Source organism: Hypanus sabinus, chromosome 13 (genome assembly GCF_030144855.1).
Source record: "Hypanus sabinus isolate sHypSab1 chromosome 13, sHypSab1.hap1, whole genome shotgun sequence".
In the NCBI taxonomy this organism is placed as follows: domain Eukaryota; kingdom Metazoa; phylum Chordata; class Chondrichthyes; order Myliobatiformes; family Dasyatidae; genus Hypanus; species Hypanus sabinus.
In genome coordinates this window covers 21,591,550-21,616,170 of record NC_082718.1, presented here as the reverse complement: position 1 = coordinate 21,616,170, position 24,621 = coordinate 21,591,550, and the positions used below count along the sequence as shown (strand labels likewise).

The 24,621-nt window shown below is 43.0% G+C and overlaps 1 protein-coding gene across 1 annotated transcript in view; it reads left to right on the top strand.

The window, feature by feature from the left end:
* The first annotated feature begins 9,027 nt into the window (after positions 1 to 9,027).
* Positions 9,028 to 24,621, top strand: part of dhtkd1 (dehydrogenase E1 and transketolase domain containing 1) — a 63,334-nt gene continuing 47,740 nt past the window's right edge. The window contains exons 1-3 of the mRNA XM_059987298.1: positions 9,028 to 9,318; positions 17,230 to 17,385; positions 21,027 to 21,238. Coding sequence (XP_059843281.1) covers positions 9,153 to 9,318; positions 17,230 to 17,385; positions 21,027 to 21,238 — 534 coding nt within the window. The 5' untranslated portion in view covers positions 9,028 to 9,152. The remainder of the gene's footprint in view (positions 9,319 to 17,229; positions 17,386 to 21,026; positions 21,239 to 24,621) is intronic.

Sequence of the window (24,621 nt, the reverse complement as noted above, 5' to 3'; positions counted from 1 at the left end):
TGACGCCGCAAATCCTTGTTGCCAGGGGAGGGGCGGAAGGGCGCGGCCACCGTTGTGTGGTTAAGGGGCGGGTCTGGTCTGGCCAACCCGTATTGTCATAGATGGAATTGACAGCGATGGAAACCAATCAATATGCGAGAGGTGGGGCTTCAGCGGGACGGCTCTCCGACCCGAAATTCCCGCGCAGACGTAGCGTTGTCAAGGAGATGGAGTATTTTGGCCAGGGGCTGAGGAAACTTTGCCGGAGGACAGTCTGGGGTCAGAGCTGGGTTACCAGCGGTGTCAGGCTACGGGTAGATGGCATTAGTTTAAACCTGCATCATGGTGAAACAGTTCATGTGCTGTATTGTTCGATGTTTATGTGTTCTGAGGACACCTTCTATGAAGATAGCGTTCGAGCATGAAGACCCATTACTAACTGCGCCCTACTTCAATTATAATCGTTACCTTGTCTTGCAAACAGCTCAAATCATTACACAGTGCGTTAAGGTAAGACCAGAGGACTTTAAGACATGGAATGAGGCTATTCCATCAGGATGACTTTCAATTAGTTCCATTTATTATCACAGAATGTACAACTTGAAATACTTGGCTTTACAGACATCCATGAAAAACAGAAGAACCTCACATGAATGAATGACAGAAACACGTTTGAACCCCACAGCCGACTCTCTCACCCTCTTCCTCCCTACCTGTTTCAGCAAAAATCCTCAGTGCCCACCACCCCCAAGCAAAAGCAAAACACCCAAAGGGAGACTATCATCTCCAGTCAAAAACGGTTGTTTACCCGACAGTTTGACATGCCACACACAGGCTCTCTCTCACTAACAAGGGACAAACTCACAACGTTTTCACAGCGAAAGGGGAGACTGACAGTCACTGTGACAATGTTGCAGTCTGCCGCTTCACTTCGTATTCCTAGATTCTCAACTCCCCCACTCTCCCACCGTGGAGATAGAGAGAGGGCAACCGCTTGACTACAGACCTCCATCCATGGAGCCTTCACTCCAAAGTCCGGCGCTGATGCCACTATGCCACCAGCCAGTCAATTCCCTATATCTGCCACAGCGAAATTCAAATGTTCCATCTCCTGTGATGCTTCGGATGGCAACACCGGCCTGAAATCGGTCGTCTACGGAGCTGTACCCTGGAGGCGCCATCTTCCCAAGCCGCGCCTGGAGAATATTGAAAAACGTTCGGCTGGCGAGCTCCAGAAACGGGAAGTCATCCACCGTAAAATAGAAACCACATTTTCAGTGCCACTCCACTGTTTCTGCAGATGAACTCAAAGAGGCAGCCAGTCGGTGCCATCTTAATCCTCTCTAGGTTAGCCCTCTCAACTCCATTCTTTTGCCTTCTCCCCGTAACCTTTGATGCCCTGACTAATTAAGAATCCATCAACCTCTGCTTTAGCTATACCCAATGATGTTTCCTCAACACTCATCTATGACAATGAATTCTACAGATTCACCACCCCTGGGCTAAAGAAATACCTCCTCATCTCTCTGTTCTAAAGGGACATTCTTCTATTCTGAGGCTGTGCACTCTGATGCCAGACTCAACCACGAAAGGAAACATCCAAAGTTCAAATTTATAATTAAAGTACATATATATCATCATATACAACCCTGGGATTCATTTTTTTGACTGGCATTCATAGTAATCATAAGAAAATTCAATAGAATTGATGAAAGACCGTACCCGACAGGATGGAAAAACAACCAATGTGCAAAAGACAATAGACTGCAAATGTAAAAAGAAAGAATAAATAAATTATAATATTAACAAATAAATAAGCAATAAATACTGAGAAAATGAGATGTAGAGTCCACAGGTTGTGGAATCAATTTAGTGTTGGGGTGACTGAAGTAATCCTCTCTGGATCACAAGCCTGATGGTAACAACTGTTCCTGAACCTTACAAGTGGGTCCTGAGGTTCCTGTACCTCCTTCTTGATGGTAGCATTGAGAAGAGAGCATGGCCTGGATGTGGGAGTCCTTGATGATGGATGCTGCTTGACTGCAACTGTGCTAACTCATGAACAAATCCCATTTAAAAGAGAAATTGGAATTGCTGTATCAATGGAAACTGCAGACAGAGATGCAATTGAGTTGCAGTCAGGAATGAAAGTGAGAATGAGCAAAATTGCAGCTTCTAGACAGTGACCTGCCTGGCTGAACGAATTGTGTTAATGTTGTGGCAGGTGCTTACATACACCCGACTAATGCAAGTTTAAAGGCGGAACTTGCAGAAAATGCAACTAAATAGGACACATGCAAAGAGCATTTTGGACAGTCAAAAATAAGTGGACTGCACAGGGAAGAGGAAAAGATAAAAAGTAAAGTTGCAGTTTCAAGAAGAGTACTAATCTCCATGCTGTTGATACAAAATCTGATAACGATGAGAGTGACACAGGACCGAGTAGCCTTTAGTTACAATGTGAAAACTAACAACAAGCAATATGCTTATGTTGGAAGTGAATGGCAAATAAATTAGCCTAATCACAGAACAATTTACAATGACCAATTAAGTTATAGGTTGGTGGGTCAATTGGTCATTGCAAATTGTCCAGTGATGAGGCTTGGGTTCGTAAACACTTTCTCCTGAGCATCTACACTCACTTCTACCCCCTGACACACTCAAAAGTACAAGGTAAAACAATAACAGAGAACAAAATAATGTGTAATAGCTACAGAGAAAGTGCAGTGCTGTAGACAAGAAGATCAGAGAACATAACAAGGTAGATTGTAAGCATAGTTGTATTAGGAAACCATTCAATTGTCTTATAACAGCAGGGTTGAAGCTGTCCTTGAGCCTAGTGGAAGTGCTTTCTGGCTTTTGTATCTTCCTGATGCCGGAGAAGAGACGGCAGAATGTCCAAGGTAGGTGGGGTCTTTAATTATACTGGATGCTTTACCGAGCATCCAGCATAACTAAAGACTCCACCTACCTTGGAGTACCTAGAAAGGCTCTAAAAATCTGTGCCAACCAACTGCCTGGAGTATTCAAGGACATCCTCAACCTCTCACTGCTAAGAACAGAAATTCCCACTTGCTTCAAAAAGGCAACAATTATACCAGTGTGTAAGAAGAATAATGTGAGCTGCCTTAATGAGTATTGCCCGGTAGCACTCACATCTACAGTGAAGAAATGCTTTCAGAGGTTGGTCATAACTAGACTGAACTCCTAACTCAGCAAGGACCTGGACCCATTGCAATTTGCCTATCACCACAATATGTCAATGGCAGATGCAATCTCAATGGCTCTCCACACGGCTTTAGATCACCTGGACAACACAAACACCTACATCAAGATGTGGTTCATCAACTATACTTCAGCATTTAAAACCATCATTGCCACAATCCTGATTGAAATGTTGCAGAACCTGGGCCTCTGTACCGCCCTTTGCAATTGGATCCTCGAATTCCTAACCAGAAGACCACAATCTGTGCAGATTGGTAATAACATATCCTCCTTGCTGATGATCAACTGGTGCACCTCAGGGGTGTGTGCTTAGCCCACTGCTCTACTCTATACTAATGACTGTGTGGCTAGGCATAGCTCAATTACCTTCTATAAATTTTCTGCCAATACAACCATTGTTGGTAGAATCTCAGGTGGTGAAGAGAAGGCGTACAGGAGTGAGATACGCCAACTAGTCTGGCACTCAACATCAGTAATATAAAAGAGCTGATTGCAGTCTTCCGGAAGGATAAGATGAAGGAACATATACCGATCCTCTTAGGGGGATCGGAGTGGAGAGAGTGAGCAGTTTCAAGTTCCTGGATGTGAAGATCTCTGAGGACCTAACCTGGTCCCAACATATCGATGCAGTTATAATGAAGGCAAGCCAGCAACTATACTTTTATTAGGAGTTTGAAGAGATTTGGTATGTCAACAAATACACTCAAAAGCTTCTATAGATGTACCTTGGACAGCATTCTGACAGGCTGCATCACTGTCTGGTATGGTGGGGGAGGCTACTGCACAGGACCGAAAGAAGCTGCAGAAGGTTGTAAATTTAGTCAGCTCCATCTTGAGTACTATCTTACAAAGTACCCAGAACATCTTTAGGGAGCGTTGTCTCAGAAAGGCAGTGTCCAGCACCCAGGGAATGCTCTTTTCTCACTGTTACCATCAGGAAGGAGGTACAGAAGTCTGAAGGCACACACTCTACGATTCAGGAACAGCTTCTTCCCCTCTGCCATCCAATTCCTAAATGGACATTGAACCCTTGGACACTACCTAACTTTTTAATATATATTATTTCTGTTTTTGCATGATTTTTAATCTATTTAATTAATATACATACACTGTTATGTATTCATTTATTATTGTTTTGTTTTTTTCTATATAATGTATTGCATTAAACTGATGCTGCTAAGTTAACAAATTTCACGACATATGCCGGCGATTATAAACCTGATTCTGATTCTGAGGCAGTGGGAGACTGACAGAGTCCATGAAGGAGTGTCTCGTATCCATGCTGTGCTGAGCTGCGTCCACAACTCTCTCCAGTTTCTTGTGGTTACACACAGAGCATTTGCCAGACCAAGCCATCGATACAGATTGATAGGAGCAAGAGGGATGTATCAAATTTCTTTCGCCTCCTGAGGAAGCAGAGGCACTGGTGAGCTTTTTGTCCATTGTGACCATGTGGTTGGACCATGTCAGGCTATTGATAATGTTCAATCCTAGGAACTTGAAGATCTTAGCATTCTCAACCTCAGCAACATTGATGTAGACAGGAGCCTACATCTTCTCTTGCCTGCTCTTTAAGAAGACAATGACTAGCTGGTTTGATTTGCAATGTCTAATTTTGACATTGAGTGACAGTTTGTTGTTATGACACAATGTTATTAAGTTCTCTATTTTCCCTTCCTGTACTCTGACTCATCATTATTTGAGATACAGCCCACTACAGTTGGTATTGTCTGTAAATGGAGCTAGAGCAGAATCTGGCCACTGTCAGACCTGTTCCCACTGACATCTCCCAGCATGCACAGGCAGGCACGCCCTCGTCCCCAACCAGCTAACAAGATTCACCTGCCTCCTGTTCTGGACTCATCATGGTCTCAACCAATTTCTCCCTGCCGAAAGTTTATCTTCTTGCCTGTTTTGTTTAGTTTCTGTTCTCTTTAGTTTTGTGGCCCCTTGTGGTTGGTTATTCTACAGTCCATTATTAAAGTTATCGTTCACTGCTGAATCATCCCCGCTGCTCTGCTTGTGGGTCAAGTCTCCTCTACTCTTCTTGACAGCCAATCACATAGGCAGAGTGTGAAGTAGAATCAGAATCAGACTTTAATCGCCAAGTACCTGTGCACATACAAGGAATTTACTTCCGGCAGATGTTGTCTCTCTGCTCATAACAATAATAATAATAAATATAAATGAGTAGGAGGCTGAAGCTGCATTCTTGTGGAGCACCAGTGTTGAGAATAATTGTGGTGGATGTGTTACTGCCTGTCCTTGCTGAATGGGGTTTATTGGATAGGAAATCAAAGACTCAATTGCAGAGTGAAAGTTTGCTTGGAATAATTGTATTGAAGGCAGAGCTGCAGACAATAGTCTGATGTAAGTGTCTTCACTATCCAGGTACACCAGAGTTAAGTGTAAGGCCAGGGGAGTTGCACCCACCATGGCTCTATCGGCAGCAGGTGGATTGTAGTGGGTTGAGGTTTTCTGGAAGGCTGGAGTAAATACGTGCCGTCATTAGCTTCTGGAAGAAATCCATGATGGTAGACGACAGAGCCACTGGTGGTAATCATCAGGGCACATTACTTTGCTTTTCTCAGATACCAGTCAGATAAGGTGGACTCTTGATTCCAGAACCTACTTCATTATGACCTTTCACCTTGCTGTCTGCCTGCACTGCACTTTCTCTGTAATTGTAACACTTCATTCTGCATTCTGTTACTATTTTCTCTTTTACTGTACCTCAATGTATTGATGGGATGGAATGATCTGTATGGACACATGCAAAACAAAGTTTTTATCTCTACCTTTGTGCATGTACCATAGCAATAACAGGATAAAATTAGATAAGATTAGCATTATTTAATAAACCAATCAACCAATTTCATTTTGACCCATTTATTCCCCAATTGTTACAATCTATTTCCCAAAATACCATTTCAATATACACAATAACCAATTTCGAAAATGCCAGTTTTTCTATAGAATGTGGGAATATCATATCTGAAAAACATAGGAATATAGAAAACCTACAGCACAACATAGGCCCTTCGGCCCACAAAGCTGTGCCAAACATGTCCTTACCTGAGAAATTACCCAGGGTAAATAAATAAATTCACTTTATAACACCTTATTGGAATCAGATTTATGATCACTGACATACAACACAAAATTTATTGTTTTGCAGCAGCGGTACAGCACAAGGATTTTCTATAAATTACAAAATAAATAGTGCAATAAATAGAAATAATGAGGTTGTGTTAACGTTCATGGACTGTTCGTAAATCTGATGCAGAGAGGAAGAAGCTGTTTCCGAATTGTTGAATACGGGTCCTCCTCAATGGTAGTAAGCAGAATGGTGTCCCGGATCGTGAGGGTCCTTTATGATGGGTGCCGCCTCTCAAAGATGTCCTCGATGGTGGGGTGGGTTGTGCCCATGATGGAGCAGGCTGAGTCTACAACGCTCTGCGGTCTCTTGCGATTCTTCATATTGGAGCCTCTATACCAGGCTGTGATGCAACCAGTCAGATAGCTCTCTACTGTATGTCTATAGAAATTTTACATGCCTAATTGCCTCAAACTCCTCACAAAGTAGAGGCACTGGTGTGCCTTCCTTGTGATTGCATCAATATGTTCCATGTGGCCCATGTGGAATCTGACCTTTTGCTCCCTCCTCTATCAATTCGAAAGGAAAGACTAAATACGCATGCCAGATGTTGATCAGTCACAACAGAATGAAATTGCCCAGCACTGTCAGACAATACATGAGTAAAAGACAAAAACAGTAGTATAAATGGTGACTCACATGGTTAGGTTCAAAGTGTTATAGAATGATCCAACGAAGAATACAGTCCCTTAGCCCAATTCATTCATGCCGACTAAATTTATCTGTTTATTTTTATTTAGAGATACAGCACAGTAACAGGCCTTTACGGCCCAACGAGCTCACACTGCCCAATTACATCCATATGACCAATTAACTTACTAATCTGTACGTTTTTGGAATGTGGGAGGAAACCAGAGCACTCGGAGGTAACTCAAGTGGCCACAGGGAGAACATAAAACAATCCTTACAGATAGCAGCTGGAATTTACCTGTGTGAGCCAGTCCTGTTCCCCTGCATTTATCCCAAATCCTTCTAAGCTTTTCCTATCTAGGTACCTGCATAAATGTCTTTCAACTGTTGTTACTGCATCTGCCAGATTCCTCTGGCAGCTCATTCCATATACCCACCATCTTCTGTGTAATTCACTTGCCCCTTCAGTCCCTTTTTAAAGTTTCCCCTCTCACCCTAAACCCTTGCTTTATAGTTTTAGACTCTCGTAACTTGGAAAAATGACTGTGACTATTCTACTCATTGCTGCCCTTCATGCTTTATAAGCCACTGTAAGGTCTTACCTTGTTCTCCTGTCTCTGACATTGGTGAACTTTCCAGACCATGGAGGATGTGTTCTGGAGGTTGTATGAGATATGAGGGTTTATAAGGCGTATGATTAGACTGCACTTGGAGTATTGTGAGTAGTTTTATCCTACTTGGATCCCTTATCCAAGAAAAGAAGTGCTGGTATTGGAGAAGGTGCAGAGGAGGTTGACGAGGATGTTTCTGGGAATGGAAGAGTTAATATTTGAGGAGCATTTGCTGGCACTGGGCCTGTATTCTCTGCAATTTAGAAGAGTTGGGGAAAGGGGTGGGAATTTGAATCATTGGAACCGACTGAATAGAGTGGATGTTTCCAACAGTAGGTGAGTCTATTACAAGAGGGCACAGCCTCAGAATAGAGGGACATCCATTTAGAACAGAGATGAGGAGGAGATTGTTTAGCCAGAGGGTGGTGAATCTGTGGAATTTAAAGTGGAGCTTGATGGATTCTTGATTAATAAGGGTGTCAAGTGTTACAGGGAGAAGACAGGAGAATGGGGTTGAGAGGGATAATGAATCAGCCATGATAGAAAGGCAGAGCAGACTCAATGAGCCAAATGAATTAAATCTGTGGTCTTAAATGCGCTCTTCCAGTTTGAATCTGATTGTAGTTTCTGGTGCTGTGTCAACAACGTGAAGAGAGGCGTGAGTTCTCCTTCGTCTTGTTAACATTGAGGAAGAGGCTATTTGCCCGGCACCCAGGCCTCAAGCTCTTCTGCCTCCTCTCTGCAGGTTATCTCATCCTTGTTGGTGATGAGCCCCACCACTGTCCTGCCAATAGTGAACTTGACAACAGGATTGCTCAGGTGTTTGGCCTTGTGTTAGCAAAGTGCACAGCAATTGGTTCAGCTCGCATCCCATCGTGTTGATGATGAGGAGGGAGGCTTGCTGTTCATTTTGACTGTCTGAAGTCTGTTGGTTAGGACATCCAACATCCAGTTGCTCAGTGGTGTATTTAGACTGAGTAGGGCATTTAACGTCCTGATGAAGAGTCTCGGCCCGAAGCGTCGACAGTGCTTCGCCTTATAGATGCTGCCTGGCCTGCTGTGTTCCACCAGCATTTTGTGTGTGTTGCTTGAATTTCCAGCATCTGCAGATTTCCTCGTGTTTGCTCTTTAAATGCATTTAAAAGCTACATAGCAACACACACCAAATGCTGGAGAAACTCAGGAATGGATGTTTCAGGCTGTACTGGAAAGGAAGGTGGTAGAAGAACCGTCTTGGTCCCAAAAGTCGACTGTTTATTTCCCTCCAAAGCAGCGACCTGGCCTGCTGAGTGCTTAGTGGGCAGGGGCCCGTTGCAGCGCCCATTTCACTGCTGATGAGAAAAGATTAATACCGGAGGGGGTGTTTTACTTTGAAACGTATGCTCTTAGTTCTATCCTATCACTGTTAGGAGGCGGTGTCTCAGCTTTGTTGGGACCGACGTGTAGACGCCGAGCGAGGAGCCGCTTGGGTCCTCCAGATAGCCGGGGTTAAAGGACGGGATTTAAAATTGTCTTGGTGTTTTCTTCATAGGGGCGGGAAGATAGGCACCATGTCGGGATCTGCCTTGAATGTCATGCTGAAACTGACATCGCTGAGGCTGCGTCCATTTCCCGGGCTGAGCCGCGGGTATCGAGCTCCGAGGGGGGTTTATGGCTACAGACCACAACGCGAAGAGACTGTTAATACATTACCAAGAGAAGAACCCCCACTTCGAGGTTAGTCAGTGTTAATTATAAACCTGCTGCATTGTTTTTTTTTGGGGGGTGAGTAGGAGATATATGGAGTTAATCTACAGATCATCGTTCCTGTTTGTTGTCGCTGGAGGCATTGGAAAAACCTTCGAAATTCCTTTGCTATTCATATCTCCTGAGCTAGTGCGCCAGAGGGGTCGTGAACGCTCGGCGCCTTCAGCCAGGAAGGCTGTCCCTAAATGTTGATTGCTTTAAAGGGGCAAGCAACCTGCGGAGCGACGTCGAATCGTGTGTGCAATTCTGGCCACCTGCCTACGGTAAAGATGAGATTGAGGAGATCAGTGAGACTGAAAGAGTGCAGAGAAAATTTACAAAAATGTTGTTGGGGACTTGGAGCGAAGGAGATGGAGGGGAGATATGATTGAGGTATACGAAATTATGAGGGATATATAGTAAATACTAGCACTGAGGTCGGGGGAGTCTAGACTAGACGTGACAGAAGGTTGAAAAGTGAACTATTCATGAGGAAACCTGGGAGGGGTACTTCTTCACTCATAGGGTGGTAGGAATGTGGAATGAGCCACCTGTGGTTTGATTATAACACTTAAGAGAAGTTTGGATTAGTCCATAAATGGGAGGAGTATGGAGGGTTATGGTCCTGGTGAGATGAGGCAGACTAACAGTTTGTCATTGACTAGAAGGGCTGAAGGGCCTATTTTCTGTTTTATAGTGCCCCATGACTCCATATTAATTTGCACTGGGGATCTCAGACCTGGTATTTCATGTGTATGGACACCTTTTGGAAGGGTTGTGCAATGGAGTGGTGTGGACACAGGCCCTTTGGCCCAACTAGTCCTTGCTGATCACTGTGCCCATCCAGCCAGTCCCAACTTCCTGCATTTGCCCATACTCTTTGAATCCCCACCCTTCCATGTACCCATTCAAGTGCTTCTAAATGATACTATTTACCTGCTCAGCCGCTTCCTCTGGCAGCTCATTCCAAATCCTAACCGGTCTCTTCATGAAAAGCCTTCCCCTTAGGTCCAATTTAAATCTTTCACCTCTCACCCTAAACCTAGTTTTCAACTTCTCCACACTGGCGAAAGACTGTTAATTTTTTTTTGTATTTTTTCAAACTTTGTCTCTCAGACTGTTAAACGCTTCTGTAAGGTCACCCCCTCATTCTCTTAAAAGTCCTCACCTGGTCAAGCTCTCCTTATAACTTAGGCCATCTAGACCTGATAACATCTTCATTAATCTTTCCTGCACTCCTTTCAGTTTAACCACATCTTTCCTGAGTTTTTAATTTCACTGTTGACAGATAAAGACAGGCAGAATTGACAAATGTATGGCATCATCTGTGCCTGCACAACATGTATAATATTCAAGAATGTGGGAGTCAAAATTTTCCAAACAGCAGTCTAATAATCTGTCTCTGAAATAGATTGCCTTTGTCTGTTTTTCATGAGAAGGTTCATTTGCATAAATCTGGGAAGGGAAGGGCTCTACAAACCTGTTCTCAATATTAGTTGTTACCTATTATTTTCTTTTTCCTTTTTATTTGCACTCTCTATTGCCTTTTGTAAACTGGTTGTTCGTCCATCTTTGTGTGTGTGGTCTTTTATTAATTCTGTTGTATTTCTTTGTACTGTGAATATCTGTAAGAAAGTGAATCTCAGGGTAGTATATGTGACATACGTGTACTTTGATAATACATTTATTCTGAACTTTGGATGCCATGGCTAAGTGAAGGCATTACATACTCTTTCTCTGTGTTGTGTGGCTGTTCAATCTCTGCTTGCGGCAGTCAAGGAAGTGTGTGGCAAGGCACAGCTCTGATGCCAGATGCAAACTCGCTGATGATGTCACCGTTGTTGGACAAAATCCAGGTAGTGGTTTTCACTGTACATGAGTGAAATGAGGCACCTGGTTGAGAGGTGATTCAGCAATACTCTCTCTCCCCCCTCTCCTCCCTCCCTCTCAGGTCAGTAAAACCAAAGAACTGTTGGTTGTCTTCAGGATTGAAAAGGAAGGTGATGTTCAGGGATCGGTGGTGGAGGGGGTGAACAACTTTAAATTTCTGGGCAGAGAGTCACAGAGGGGGAATTGCATGGAAACCTCCTAACCGTGGAAAGGCCTAGATAGAGTGGGCATGGATAGGATATCCTCAATAGCGAAGGATTTCAAATCAGATCAGAGGGCACAACCTCAGGATGAAATGACGTCCCATTAAAAAAGAGATGAGTATGTTTAGCTGGAAACTGGCAGGGTGGAGATGCATCTTTATCAAAGGAGGTGTAAGGCACTCCTCCCCCCGCTAGCTTGCATGGTTACCCTTGAGCAAGGTGTAGCACCAGCTTAGCGTAGCACCTCCACCTACCCGCCCCCCCCAGATCAGGATCACATGAAGCGCATATAACAGGTGGTGGAGGGTCATATGAGCAGCTGGCACATATCGCAAGTAACTCCTGGTTATGTGATCATTGATGCCAGGTGCACAGTATCTGAAGAGTTTTGTTAATGTTTTGTAAAGACACTGTCCAGAAGAAGGCAATGAAAAAACACCTCTGTAGGAAAATTTGCCAAGAACATTCATGGTCATGGATAAGACCATGATTGCCCATGCCATGTGATACAGCACATAACTAACAAACAATGCCTATCACCTCAATAAGGATGCCCCTCATTCTCCTACACTCCAAGAATTAAAGACCTAGCATGGCCAACCTCTCCCTATAACTCAGGCCTTGAGTCCTGGTAACATTCTCATAACTCCTGCACTTTTAACTATGTCTTTCCTATAAAAGGGTGACTAAAACTGTGTACAGTACTCCAAGTGCAACCTTGCCAATGATTTGTACAGCTGCAATATAATATCCCAACTTTATACTCATTGTCCAGACTGAAGAAAGCCAGGGTGCTGAACATCTTTTTCATCACCCTGCTTACCTGGGTTGCTACTTTCAACAAGCTTTGCATCTGTACTCTTCAGTTCCACTGTTCCATTACACTCTAAGCCCTACCGTTCATAGCTTAGGTCCTACTCTGGTTTGACTGTACAAAATGCATCACCCCACACTTATCTGTGTTGAAATCCATTTGCCATTCCTTGGCCCACTTCCCTAACTGATCAATCTACAACAATCCTCTTTACTATAAAAACTACCTCCTAATTACTTGTCATCCGCAAAGTTTGAAGTCATCGGGTGCATCGATGGTAATTAGATTTTATTTCATGCAATGTTTTTGAAGAGCTGGTGAGCTCATTCCACCAAGTTCCTGTTCTACTTCAGTACAGTCATCATCCTGTCTACCTGTGACACTGCTTTCTACAAACTCTTCACTTGTACTCCGAAGTCCTTCTGTTCTGTACACTCCCCAGTGCACTCATCTTCATTGTATAAGTCTTCCTCTGGTTTGACAGCAAGAATCTTGAAGATTTCTGTAGTGTAACAGGAGCATTTTTCTCCTACATCAGTGTTACAATGAGTAGCATTAAGCATTAAGTTGTCAGCTGGTAAATCTGTTACCGATGTGCGTTATTCTTAGTTGAAAGCCAAAGCCCAAGCTATAGATGATTGAGTTTATAGCTGGGGTAAGAAAGAGATACAGATTTTATTATTTATCATGTATGCATTGAAACATATAGTGAAATGTGACCAATATAACCTTAGCATGTTCTAGGGGCAGCCTACAAGTGTCACCACATATTGCATGCCCACAATGTTCAGTAGAACACCACTGAACACAACAAAACTGCAGTAACAATGCAAGCCCATTTTGTCCCCCGCTCGCACCCACCCACATACACACCATAGGACAGGCCTCTGGTCTCCAGCATTCAGATTCTGACTTCCAGATTTCCAATCAATCTTTGAGCTTCGATCTTCAGTATTGACCCAGCACGCTGGGCTTGCCAACTCACCAACCTGTATGTCTCCTGCTTGCACAGATATTCAATCCTAAAACCCTCTGACCTTGTACAGCCTGATATCCACAGACATCCTTCATTACGCATTAATCTCACTGGCCTGAGTGGAGAGCAGAGGACCTGGACTCTGCCCTGACCTCTAACTGCTCCTCATCCCTGTCCTTAAAACCCAGCCTGACGTCCTAACTCCCCTCTCTGTTCCAAGAGCCATCCCAACACACTTCAGGCTGAGCCATGACCTAAAATGAGACTGTAGCTTGGCGCCATCTTGACTGGACATAGAAATCCACAGCACGTTACAGGCCCTTCGGCCCACAATGTTGTACCTACCATGTAACTTACTGTAGAGAGTGCCTAGAATCTCCCTAGCGCATAGCCCTCTATTTTTCTGAGCTCCGTGTACCTCTCTAAGGGGCTCTTAAAAGACCCTATTGCATCTGCTTCCATCTCTGCTGCTGGCAGTGCATTCCATGCACCCGCCACTCTCTGTATGAAAAACTTACCCTTGACATCCCCTTGGTACCTATTTCCAAGCACTTTTAAAAACTCTGCTCCCTCCTGTTAGCCATAAATATTTGAAATTAATATTGAAATCTTTGTTGCACAAACAAGCAATGCAGAGGGAAGCAGAATGAATTAGCAAATGTTTTGGGACAGTAGGAATGGACTGAAGGTTTTGGTGATGTGAAAAGTGTTTTATTGCAGCAGTGCAGTGCAAAGATATAAAATTACTATAAGTTATTGTGCCATATGTAAAGAATAATGAGACGGTGTTTGTGAATTCACGGACTGTTCAGAAATCTGATGACTGAGGGGAAAATACTTCTTTTGGACTTGTTGAGTGTGCGTTTTTGGGCTCCCCTATCTTTTCCCTGGTGGTAACAATGAAAGGAGGGCATATCCCGGATGGTAAGGATCCTCGGTGATGTCTGCACCTTCTTGAGGCACTGCTACTGGAAGGTGTCCTTAATGGTAGGAGGGTGTGCCTGTGACGGAGGTGTATGAATCATCAGCCCTCTGCAGCCTCTGGTGATCCTGTGCATTGGGGCCTCCACACCAGTCAGAATGCTCTCCGTGGTACATCAATAAAAATGTGCTAGAGAGGCTGCTGACAGAGCAGATCTCCTCAAACTCCAAATGAAGCATAGCTGCTGCTGCTGTTCCTCCCCGCACCTTCTGCTGCATCAGGCCGCAACCTTGCTGTTTCTTTAGCATTTGTCTGTTTTTCTGCGAGGCCGAGGAGCTAACTCAATGCCCAGCCCTGTTTGGATGGAAAGCGTGCAAGGAGCCAGCCGGATTCAAACCCAGGACCGCTCGCCTCGATTTCTGGAGCGGATGCCTCTACACCACTGGCCGGCTTAGCTGCTGCAATGCCTTCTTCATAATTGCATTAATGTGTTTGGCCTGGGATAAACCCTCTGAGATGTTGACAGCCAGGAGCTTGAAGTTGCTGACTCCTCAGTGAGGACTGGTGTGAGTTCTCCTGACTTCTCCTTCCAGAAGTCCACAATCAATTCCTTAGTCTTGCTGAAACAGAGGTCAGTTTCTGGTGACTGGTGGAAGGAAGCAAACACCCCTTTTGTTCCTGGTCAAAAGTGATGAGATGTATGAAGAGGAGACTTAAAAGCTCCATTTAATCTTACAGACTTATAAAATTATGGCAAAGTAGGATATGTGGACAAATCCTAATTTCTTCTCTCAGTCTGTTTGGGTGTTTTTTTTTGTTAAATGTAATGATAGTTTCCATCTCCTCTACATTGTTCAGACTGTAAGCTTCAGGGAAATGACTCCTTGACTGAGGAACTTCCCTCCATTTCTTCATTTCACCTCAATCACTTTCACCCTCAGCCACAGGAAGCTGGTTTTTCTGTTGACTGAGTCTAATCTCTCTCCAGGTTTTACACTCCAGAGAATGAAACTGAAATGGCTTTTAAAGCTTCTCTGGAACATTTACAGATAAACTTGGATCTGTAAATGTTCAAAAACTTTATTAATTTTCATATCTATGTTAGTTCTTCGTTAAAACTGTTGTATTAATCGGACAGGAAGACATAACATTTTTAAGAGACTCTTCGATAGGCACGTGGATGTTCGATGAATGGAACGTTATGGAATCTGTAGGAAGGAAGGTTGATTGTACAGGAGGTTTCTATAGGTCTGCACAACTGCGTGGGCTGAAGGGCCCATACTGTGCTGTACTCTTGTACGTTACATCAAAGAACTGTATAGCACAGGAACAGGCTCTTTGGCCCACAAATTCTGTATTGACCACGTGGCCAAATTCAACTAAATCCCTTCTGTCAACACACAATCTATATCCCTCCATTTCCTGCATGTTTATGTACCTGTCTGAAAGCCTCTTGAACAGCTCTATCGTATCTGCTTCAACCAATGTCTCTGGCAGCCTGCTCCAGGCACCCTCCGCATTCTGTGCAGAAAATATCTTGCCCCACACATCCACTTTAAACACCTGGTCTGTCACTTTAAAACTTCTCTCTAGTGTTCGATATTTCTACTCTGGGGGAAAAAGACCTCTTTGCCGAGCACCTACACTCTGTCTGCCAGAAAAAGTGGGATCTCCCAGTGGCCACCCATTTTAATTCCACTTCCCATTCCCATTCTGACATGTCAGTTCACGGCCTCCTCTACTGCTGTGAAGAGGCCACGCTGCGGTTAGAGGAGCAACACCTTACATTCCATCTGGGTAGCCTCCAACCTGGTGACATGAACATCGATTTCTCAAACTTCTGGTAATGGCCTCTCCCCCACCATTCCCCATAACCATTTCCCTCTCTCACCTTATCTGCCCATCACCTCCTCAGGTGCCCCCCCTCCCCTGATTTTCAAGCTCTTTACTTTTCCCCTCCCATGCTCCCAGTTTCATCTATCACCTTGTATTTCTTCCCTCCTCCCACCACCTTATTCGACTTCTTATGTTTTTCCTCCAGTCATGATGAAGGGCCTCAGCCCAATGCATTGACTGTTTACTCTTTTCCATAGATACGGCCTGGTCTGCTGAGTCCCTTCAGCATTTTGTGCGTGTTGCTTGGATTTCCAGTATCTGCAGGTTTTCTCTTGCACATGAAATATTCTGACTGCCTTTCTGTGTCTCTCAAGATTTTATAAACTAGTATCAGGTCACCCCTCAGCCTTACTGCCCCGGAGAGAAAAAAAGAAAAAAAGTTTGTCCAACCTCTCCTTATAGCACATACCTTCTAATCCAGGCTGCATGCTGGTGAACCTCTTCTGCATCCTCTCCAAGGCCTTCACATCCTTTCTGACTATACACTATACTCCTAAATGCGGCCTAACCAGTACCTTTTAATATGTTCTGCCCTTTTTGTCTGTTATTCTTGCCAGCTTAAACTCCAACTACCAAATATTTTATATGTGCAGTGGTTAGCACAACACTTTATAGTAGCAGAGATCAGGGTTCAATTCCCATTGCTGTCTGTAAAGTGTGTACATTCTCCCCATTCTACATTTCCTCTGGGTGCTCCTGTTTCCTCCCATGTTTCCAAAGACATCAAAGATGTACGTGTTCGGGTTAATCAGTTCTGGGCATCCCATGTTGGTGCTGGAAGCATGGTCACACTTGCAGTCTTCTCCCAACACCATCCTCGGACTGTGTCACTCATTGATGCAAGCAGCATGTTTTACTGTATGTTTTGCTGGACATCTGGCAAAAAAGGCTAATCTTTAAATCTTTCTTTTTTTAGATTTTATAAACTTTTATCAGTTCTTCCCTCAGTTTCTGCTGCTTCAGAGACCTGGGCTTGTCCAGCCTCTCCTTATAGCTTATATCCTCTAATTCAGGTAGCATCCTAATAAACTACTTCTGAACCCCCTACAATTCCTCCACATCTTTCCTGTTATGGATTAACCAGAACCGCACTTAATAGTGCGGCCTAACCAGTACCTTCTGAATGTGTTCTGGCCTTTATTCTGTTATCCCTACCAGTTCAATCTCCAATTATTTAAAACATTTTTTCTTTATTCTCCAGTGGATCATGGTCTGCTCCGGCTTGTGACGGCTTATCGTGAACATGGTCACAAAGCTGCTCAAATCAACCCTCTGGGGCAAGATGTGCAAGAAGTTATTCCTGAAATTCAGATCTTAACAGAATCACTGCAGGGTCATGATCTGATTTATACGAAAGGTAATTATTTATGACATTCACACTCTACTGTTTTACTGCTGTGTTTTAGAAGGGACAAGTGACTGGGACGGGGTGTACTGACACAGTGGATTGGGACAGGGATTTGAGTCGTGCCTAATTGTTGGAGATTTAGTTAAGTCTGCAATTAATGAGCTCAACGGGTTGTGGTGGTGCTGGTGAAGATAAACCAATCTGATTCACTGATGTTCTCTGGGGAGCAAAAGATTAAAGAAGAAGATGGGATGAGCTTTATTTGTCACGTGTACATTGAAATATCAAAACATACAATGTCTATAAAAAGTATTCACCCTTTGTAAGTTTCCATGTTTTATTGTTTTACAACATTAAATGACTGTGATTCAATTAGGCTTTTTTGATACCTATCAACAGAAAAAAAGACTTCTGTGTCAAAGTGAAGACAGATCTCTACAAAGTGATCTAAATTAATTACAAATATAAAATACAAAATAATTGATTGCATACGTATTCACCCCTTTAATGTGACACAGCAAATCATCATTGGTGCAGCCAATTAGTTTTTGAATTCACATAATTAGTTAAATGGAGACCTGTTTTTGGAGAACTGTGTGTTGTCAAGGTGTTTCAATTGATTGTAGTAAAAATACACCTGTATCGAAGGTCCAACTGCTGGTGAGTCAGTATCCTGGCAAAAAATACATCATGAAGACAAAAGAACACTCGAAGCAGCTCCACAAAAAGGTTATTGAAAAGCTTAGGTCAGGGGATGGATACAAAAATTTTTCAAGTCACTAAAATCCCTTGGAGTGCAGTTAAGTCAATCATCAAGGAATGTAAAGAATATTGGCACAGCTATAAATCTGCCTAGAGCAGGCCATCCTCAAAACTGACTAGTGAGGAAGGCCACCAAGAGATCTATGACAACTCCAGAGGATTTGCAAGCTTCAGTGGCTGAGATGAGAGAGACAGCACTTACAACAACTGTTGCCTGGGTGCTTCACCAGTTGCAGCTTTATGGGAGAGTGGAAAAGAGAATGCTACTGTTTTTTTTAAATCTCATTAAATCTCAGCTAGAGTTTACCAGAAGGCTTTTGGGACACTCTGAAGTCAGCTGGAAGAAGGTTCTATGGTCTGATAAAACCAAAATTGAATTTTTTGGCCATCAGACTAAACACTATGCTTGGTGTAAACCAAGCCAAGCACCGCACCTCATCAAGAACACACCATCCCTACAGTGAGGCATGGCGGTGACTGCATCATGCTGTGGGGGTGCTTCATTTCAGCAGGCCCTGGAAGGCTTGTGAAGGTGGAGGGTAAAATGAATGCAGCAAAATACAGGGAAATCCTGGAGGAAAACCTGACACAGTCTGCAAGAGAACTGCGACTTGGGAAAAGATTTGTTCAGCAAGACAATGACCCAAGCATAAAGCCAAAGTTACATAGGGATGGCTTAGAAACAACAAAGTTAACGTCATGGAGTGGCCAAGTCAGAGTCCAGACCTCAATCCAAATGGACTTGAAAAGGGCTGTTCACTCCTGATTCCTGTGCGATCTGACAGAGCTTGAACAGTTTTGTAAAGAAGAATAGGGAAAAATTGCAGTGTCCAGATGTGCAAAGCTGATAAGGATCTATCCACACAGATTCAAGGCTGTAATTGCTGCCATAGGTGCATCTACTAAATACTCACTTGTAGGGGGTGAATACTTATGCAATCAATTATTTTGTTTTTTATATTTGTAATTAATTTAGATTAATTTGTAGAGATCTGTTTTCACTTTGAAACAGAAGTGTTAATTTGTATCAAAAAATAACCAAATTAAATCCACTGATTCAATGTTTTAAAAGAAAAAATGAAAACATCCGTTGGGGGGGAGGGTTGGGGTGAAACGCCTTGTTTGCTTCAAATCAGATCCATAAGGATATGCTGGGGGCAGCCTGTAAGTACCACCACGCCTCTGTCCCCAAAATAGCATGGCCACAACTTACTAATCCATATGCCTTTGGAATGTGGGAGGAATCCAGAGCACCTGGAGCAAACCCACACCATCATGGAGAGAAGGTGGAAGCCCCTTGCAAGCAGTGGTAGGAATTATATCCCAATTGGTGATTACTGACACTGTAAAGCAATGTCACTAACTGCTCATTACTGTGTTTGCCTGTCCTTGTTTAAAAATGATGCCAAATACCACCAATGTGGTTGACCCTGGAAAGTCTTCTGTGCTGTTTGACATGAGCAGTAAAACACTGGCCAAGGGTGTATTAATGGTCACCCTAGGGTCTCAAAGCAAGGAAGTCTAAACGAGGGGCAACAGTTTAGGGTGAGAGGGAAAATATTTAAAAGGGATCCACGGAGCAACAGTGGGTGGTGAATATTTTATAAAATGGGCTGCTAGAGGAAGTGGTTGAAGCAGTATCATTTAAGGAGCACTTTACATGGAGGGAAATTGCAGGAAATTGAGACTAGCTGGGTAGGCAGCATGGTTGGCATGGACTGGTTGAGTTCAAGAGTTTTAATCTGTATTGCTTGACGACTCTAGAACTCGATATGACTTCACCAATACTGTCCATATAAAGCTTGAACTGTGTGGGTTTTCTCCAGATGCCCTGGTTTCCTCCCACATTCCAAATATATATGAGTTAGGGTTAGTAATTTGTGGACATGCTATGTCATCACCAGAACGTTCAAATTCCTTATAGACAGTGGCGGAAATTGAACCCCAATATTCTGATTGCTGGTGTTGTAAAGAGTTGCATTAACCACAACACTACCATGCGTCCTTATATAAACATGATCCACAGACCCTTCTCTCATACATAGCCCTTACTTGAAGGCCAATTTATACTTCTGCGTTGAATCTATGCCGTAGGTATGGTGTAGCTGCATACCCTATGTTGTAGCCTGACGCGCACCTCCCCAAAAATGTAACTACACATCGCGGCAACGCAGACCGCAACAACTGTGATTGGTCCACTTGGTAGCATCACATTTCCTCCTACACATTTCCAGCTGTTGCTGCTTCTTCGCCATTTTCGAATTGAGCACAGAAAATTCACCCTCCTGCTTCGATCATTGAATGGTCGTGCACCATCTCCTCCGACGTCTTCTCTCTTTTCTGCGTTGCAGTAATTTCAATAAAAGTAACCCTTGTTCAACTCCAACATGATGCGCTCAGTTTCAGTCGCCAGTGTTTGAAGTACACAAAGAAAGTCAACACAGTGGTATTGAAACCCCACCGCCAACTAGCATTTTGGCAGTGATTGCAGAGCAACGCAGACACACCAACGCACAGGTATAAATCCTCACAACGTTGTAGGCCACTTGCGTAGGCTGCTGCGTAGAGCCTACGCAGAAGTATAAATCAGCCTTAACAATCATGTGCCTATCCCTGAATCTTTTAAATGTTTCCATTACTTCAGCCTCTACCACCTATCACTGGCAGTGCATTCTCCATGTTAAACAAATAAAAACTACCTCTGACATCTCCCCTAAACTTCCCTTAACTCAGCTTAAACAGATAACCATTGCTGCCCTTGTGGGGGGTGGGGGTGGGAGAAAGTGCTGGCTGTCTATTCTGCTAATGCCTCTCATAATTTTATCCAACTCTACGAGAAATTGTTATAAAAGAATAAACACTAACATTTAATATAAAATGATTTCCAGATTTGTTGACCTTTGGGAAGGATGAAGCTACTCTAGATGAGGTGTTGGCCTACCTGGATAATGTGTACTGTGGACATGTGTCAATTGAGATCAGTCAATTGGAGACTATGGCTGAGAGGGAATGGTTCGCTCAAAGGTTCGAAGAAATCAGGCGCGAAACTTTAACACAAGAAGAGAAGAGGCTTTTAGCAAAATTGATGCTGGAGTCTCAGGTAAGGTTGGGGTGTTTAACATCTGACCGGATGTTAACTCTGCTGAGGGTTTCTGGTTAGAGTCATACAATATGGAAATAGACCCTTCAGCCCAACTCTTCCATGCTAACCAAGTTGCCTGATAGAGCTGGTCACATTTACCCACATTTGACTCATATCCCTCTAAGCCTTTCCTATATACTTGCCTAAGTACCTTTCCAATGTGTTAATGGACCTGCTTCAACCACTTCCTCTGACAGCTCATTCCATATACTGTGTGGAGAAACTTGACCCTCATGTTTCTATTAAACCACTCCCATCTTGCTCTAAAACAATGTCCTCTAGTTCTTGATTCCCTATACCTGGAAGAAAGTCTGTGTGTTCACCCCTCTATGTCCTTTGTGATCTTGTACACTTCCATAAGATGATCCCTCAATCTCCTTGCATTCCATGGAATAAAGTCCAAGCTCTTCCGTATACTCGAATCCTGGCAAAGTCCTCGGAAATCACTTTCCAATGTAAATCATTACATCTTTGACAGTGTCCAATTCTGCTGCTTTGTCTGAGGATTTTGTAGTTTATTTATGTTTTGAGTCTAAATCTACAAAACAGATTTGGGGTAACTTGCTGTCTTACCTTCCCAGTGGTAGAAGATACAAAAGCCTAAGTTGACACACTTAACCCTGCTGTTATCACAATCTCTTGTACACTAAAGGTTGAACACGACACTTGATCTCCCAGTCTAGCTTGTCATGGTTCTTTATTTGTCTACCTGCACTGCACTTTCTCAGTAACTGCAACATTTCACTCAATGGCCATTTAATAAAGTACAGGATGGGAACCTGGTATGGTCTTCTGCTGTTGTAACCCGTCCACTTCAAGATCTGATGTGTTATGCATTCAGAGATACACCTCTACACACCACTGTCACCTTCCTGGCAGCTAGTACTAGTCTGTCCATTCTCCTGTGGCCTCTCTCATTAGCAAAGCATTTTTACCCACAGAACTGCTCTTCACACCAGCACTAGAGTTTACAGAGAATGTTGTGTGTGAAAATCCCAGGAGATCAGCAGCTTCTGGGATCCTCAAACCACTCCTTCTGGCTCCAACAATCATTCCATGGTCAAAGTCGCCTGGATTAAATTTCTTCCTCATACTGATGATTGGTCTGAACAACAACTGAACCTCTTGACCTTGTCTGCATATTTTTATGTATTGAGTTGCTGCCACATGATTGGCTGATTAGATATTTGCATGAATGAGCAGGTATACAGGTGTGCCTAATAAAATGGCTTCTGAATGCATATTCTGAACTCTGTTTTCCTTTGTATCACCTTTTTATTGGTACTACTATCCTTTTTATAGTTTTTATGCACTTTATTTTCTTGGTGTTTGTATCCATTCTATGCAACAAATTACACTGGACAACAATTTTTTTTTAAAGTGTTGCTTCCTCAGTTTTTTTTTACTTTTGGTAGACCACTTGAGGGTGAATACAAATATAATTTCAGACTACTTGTATCATGTGTATCATGTAGGTATTTGGAGAAACAAGAAATTAACTTTAGTTGAATAGAATGTATTTAATTGCTGATGTTTTGCAACAGTTCAACTAAGCCAAAAATGGTTTGTTGATTATTTTCATTTATACTCAGGATTTGGGGCTTCTCAATTAAGTGTCCAACAATATTCAGCCAGCATTGATGGATTCCAGTGCCCTGATGTCATTAATTCATGACTGCAAAGTCCTGGTGAAACCTTTCAGCATGCTCATCACTGACAGTGCCAGAACTTGCAGGGAAGAAGTCTAAATAGGAATGCAGAAAATGAATCTTTAGTGACATGTTGCACTTCATTGTTTTGTATGCTTGAAACATGTTGTCAACCAGTTGCGCCTAGTTTGGTGCCCAGAAGTTGCCAAGAAAGTTTTCAAAAACATCCTTGAATGGCTTTCTTGCAATTTTCTTCAGTCCCTCTAGAAGTTCTTCAAATTGCCTGTCATTGATGACCTTTTTGATTTGGGAACCAACAAAAGTGCCTTGCTTAATCTTGGTATCAGTTATTCTGACTCGAATTATGAATTGAAATAACAAATATAGGTGATTTTAAAAACAGCATATTGCATTACAAGGGAACGTCATGGTGATTTTCATGATCAGCATCCCTAAATCAATAAGATGCATTCAAAAGTATTCAGGAAGCAAAATCTTTGTTGTCCAATATTATTAATGGAATCATCTCTGTAGATGGCACACAAACAAAATTGATTTTGTCTCTCAGTAAATGTGACAATAATAAGCTAATTCCCAGGCCAATACCAATACATAAGGAGCCTCAGTTCCCACCTCTCCAGGTTGAGGAACAGCTATTCCCTTCAACCATTCAGCTCTTGAACCAACCAGCAAAATCCTAATCATTTCCTCAGTCTAGGAACACTTTGATCACTTTGCACTAAATTATTCTAATTGTATCATTCACATTTTAAAAAAATGGGTATGGTTAAAAATGGTTTAAAAGGTTCAAATTAATATCAGAGAATGTATACAGTACACAGCCTGGAACTCTTACTCTTTGCAGACATCCACAAAACAGGAAAAAAAATGAAGAATGAATGACAGAAATGTTAGAACCCCAAAGCCCCTCCCCCTCCCTCGTAGGGCAGGAGCAAAAGCAACGACCCTCTCCCCCCCCCCCCCCACAACTTGCTCCATTAGCAAAGTCCCCAAAGAGACCATGATCTAGAGGCCATCAAACGTTACCCACCATCCCGACACTTTGTCATCTCGGACAGGCTCTCTCTCATGTGCGAGGGAGAGAGAGGGAGAAATCACTCCTGCAGCAACAGCAGTCTGGTGAATGCTGCATATATGGTGCTGTATGCCTGTGATGCTCCTGCAGGTAGGTTTGTCACCACACTCGTGCGCGCGTGCTCTTGTGTAGATGGGAATAAACTGCACTTTAACTCGGGTGATAGAAAGCAAAACAGAATCCAGATTATATTAAAACCCAAATTACCTTCACACAGAGAGATGTGCCCCAGTGACTCCAGACCAACCATTTTATGGTTGATACTCAAGTGGTCCAGGAAGCCACACTTAAAGGCAGTTTGGAGGCCGGTGATATTGGCATTTCTAGATACCATAAACTGCCTGATTTCTATTGGATGACTTGCCCTGCATAATTTCAAGGAGAGTTTCAATATATAGTACTTTCATTTTCTAATGTTGATAATAGTAGAAATTTGTATTCTAACAGTATCCTGACTGGTTGCATCATAGCTTGGTAGGGAAACATGAATGCCCAGGAATGGAAAAGTCTGCAGAAAGTAGTGGATATAGCTCAGTCCATCACAAGCAAACCCCTCTGTACCATTCAGCAAATTTAAATGGAGCGCTGCCACAAGA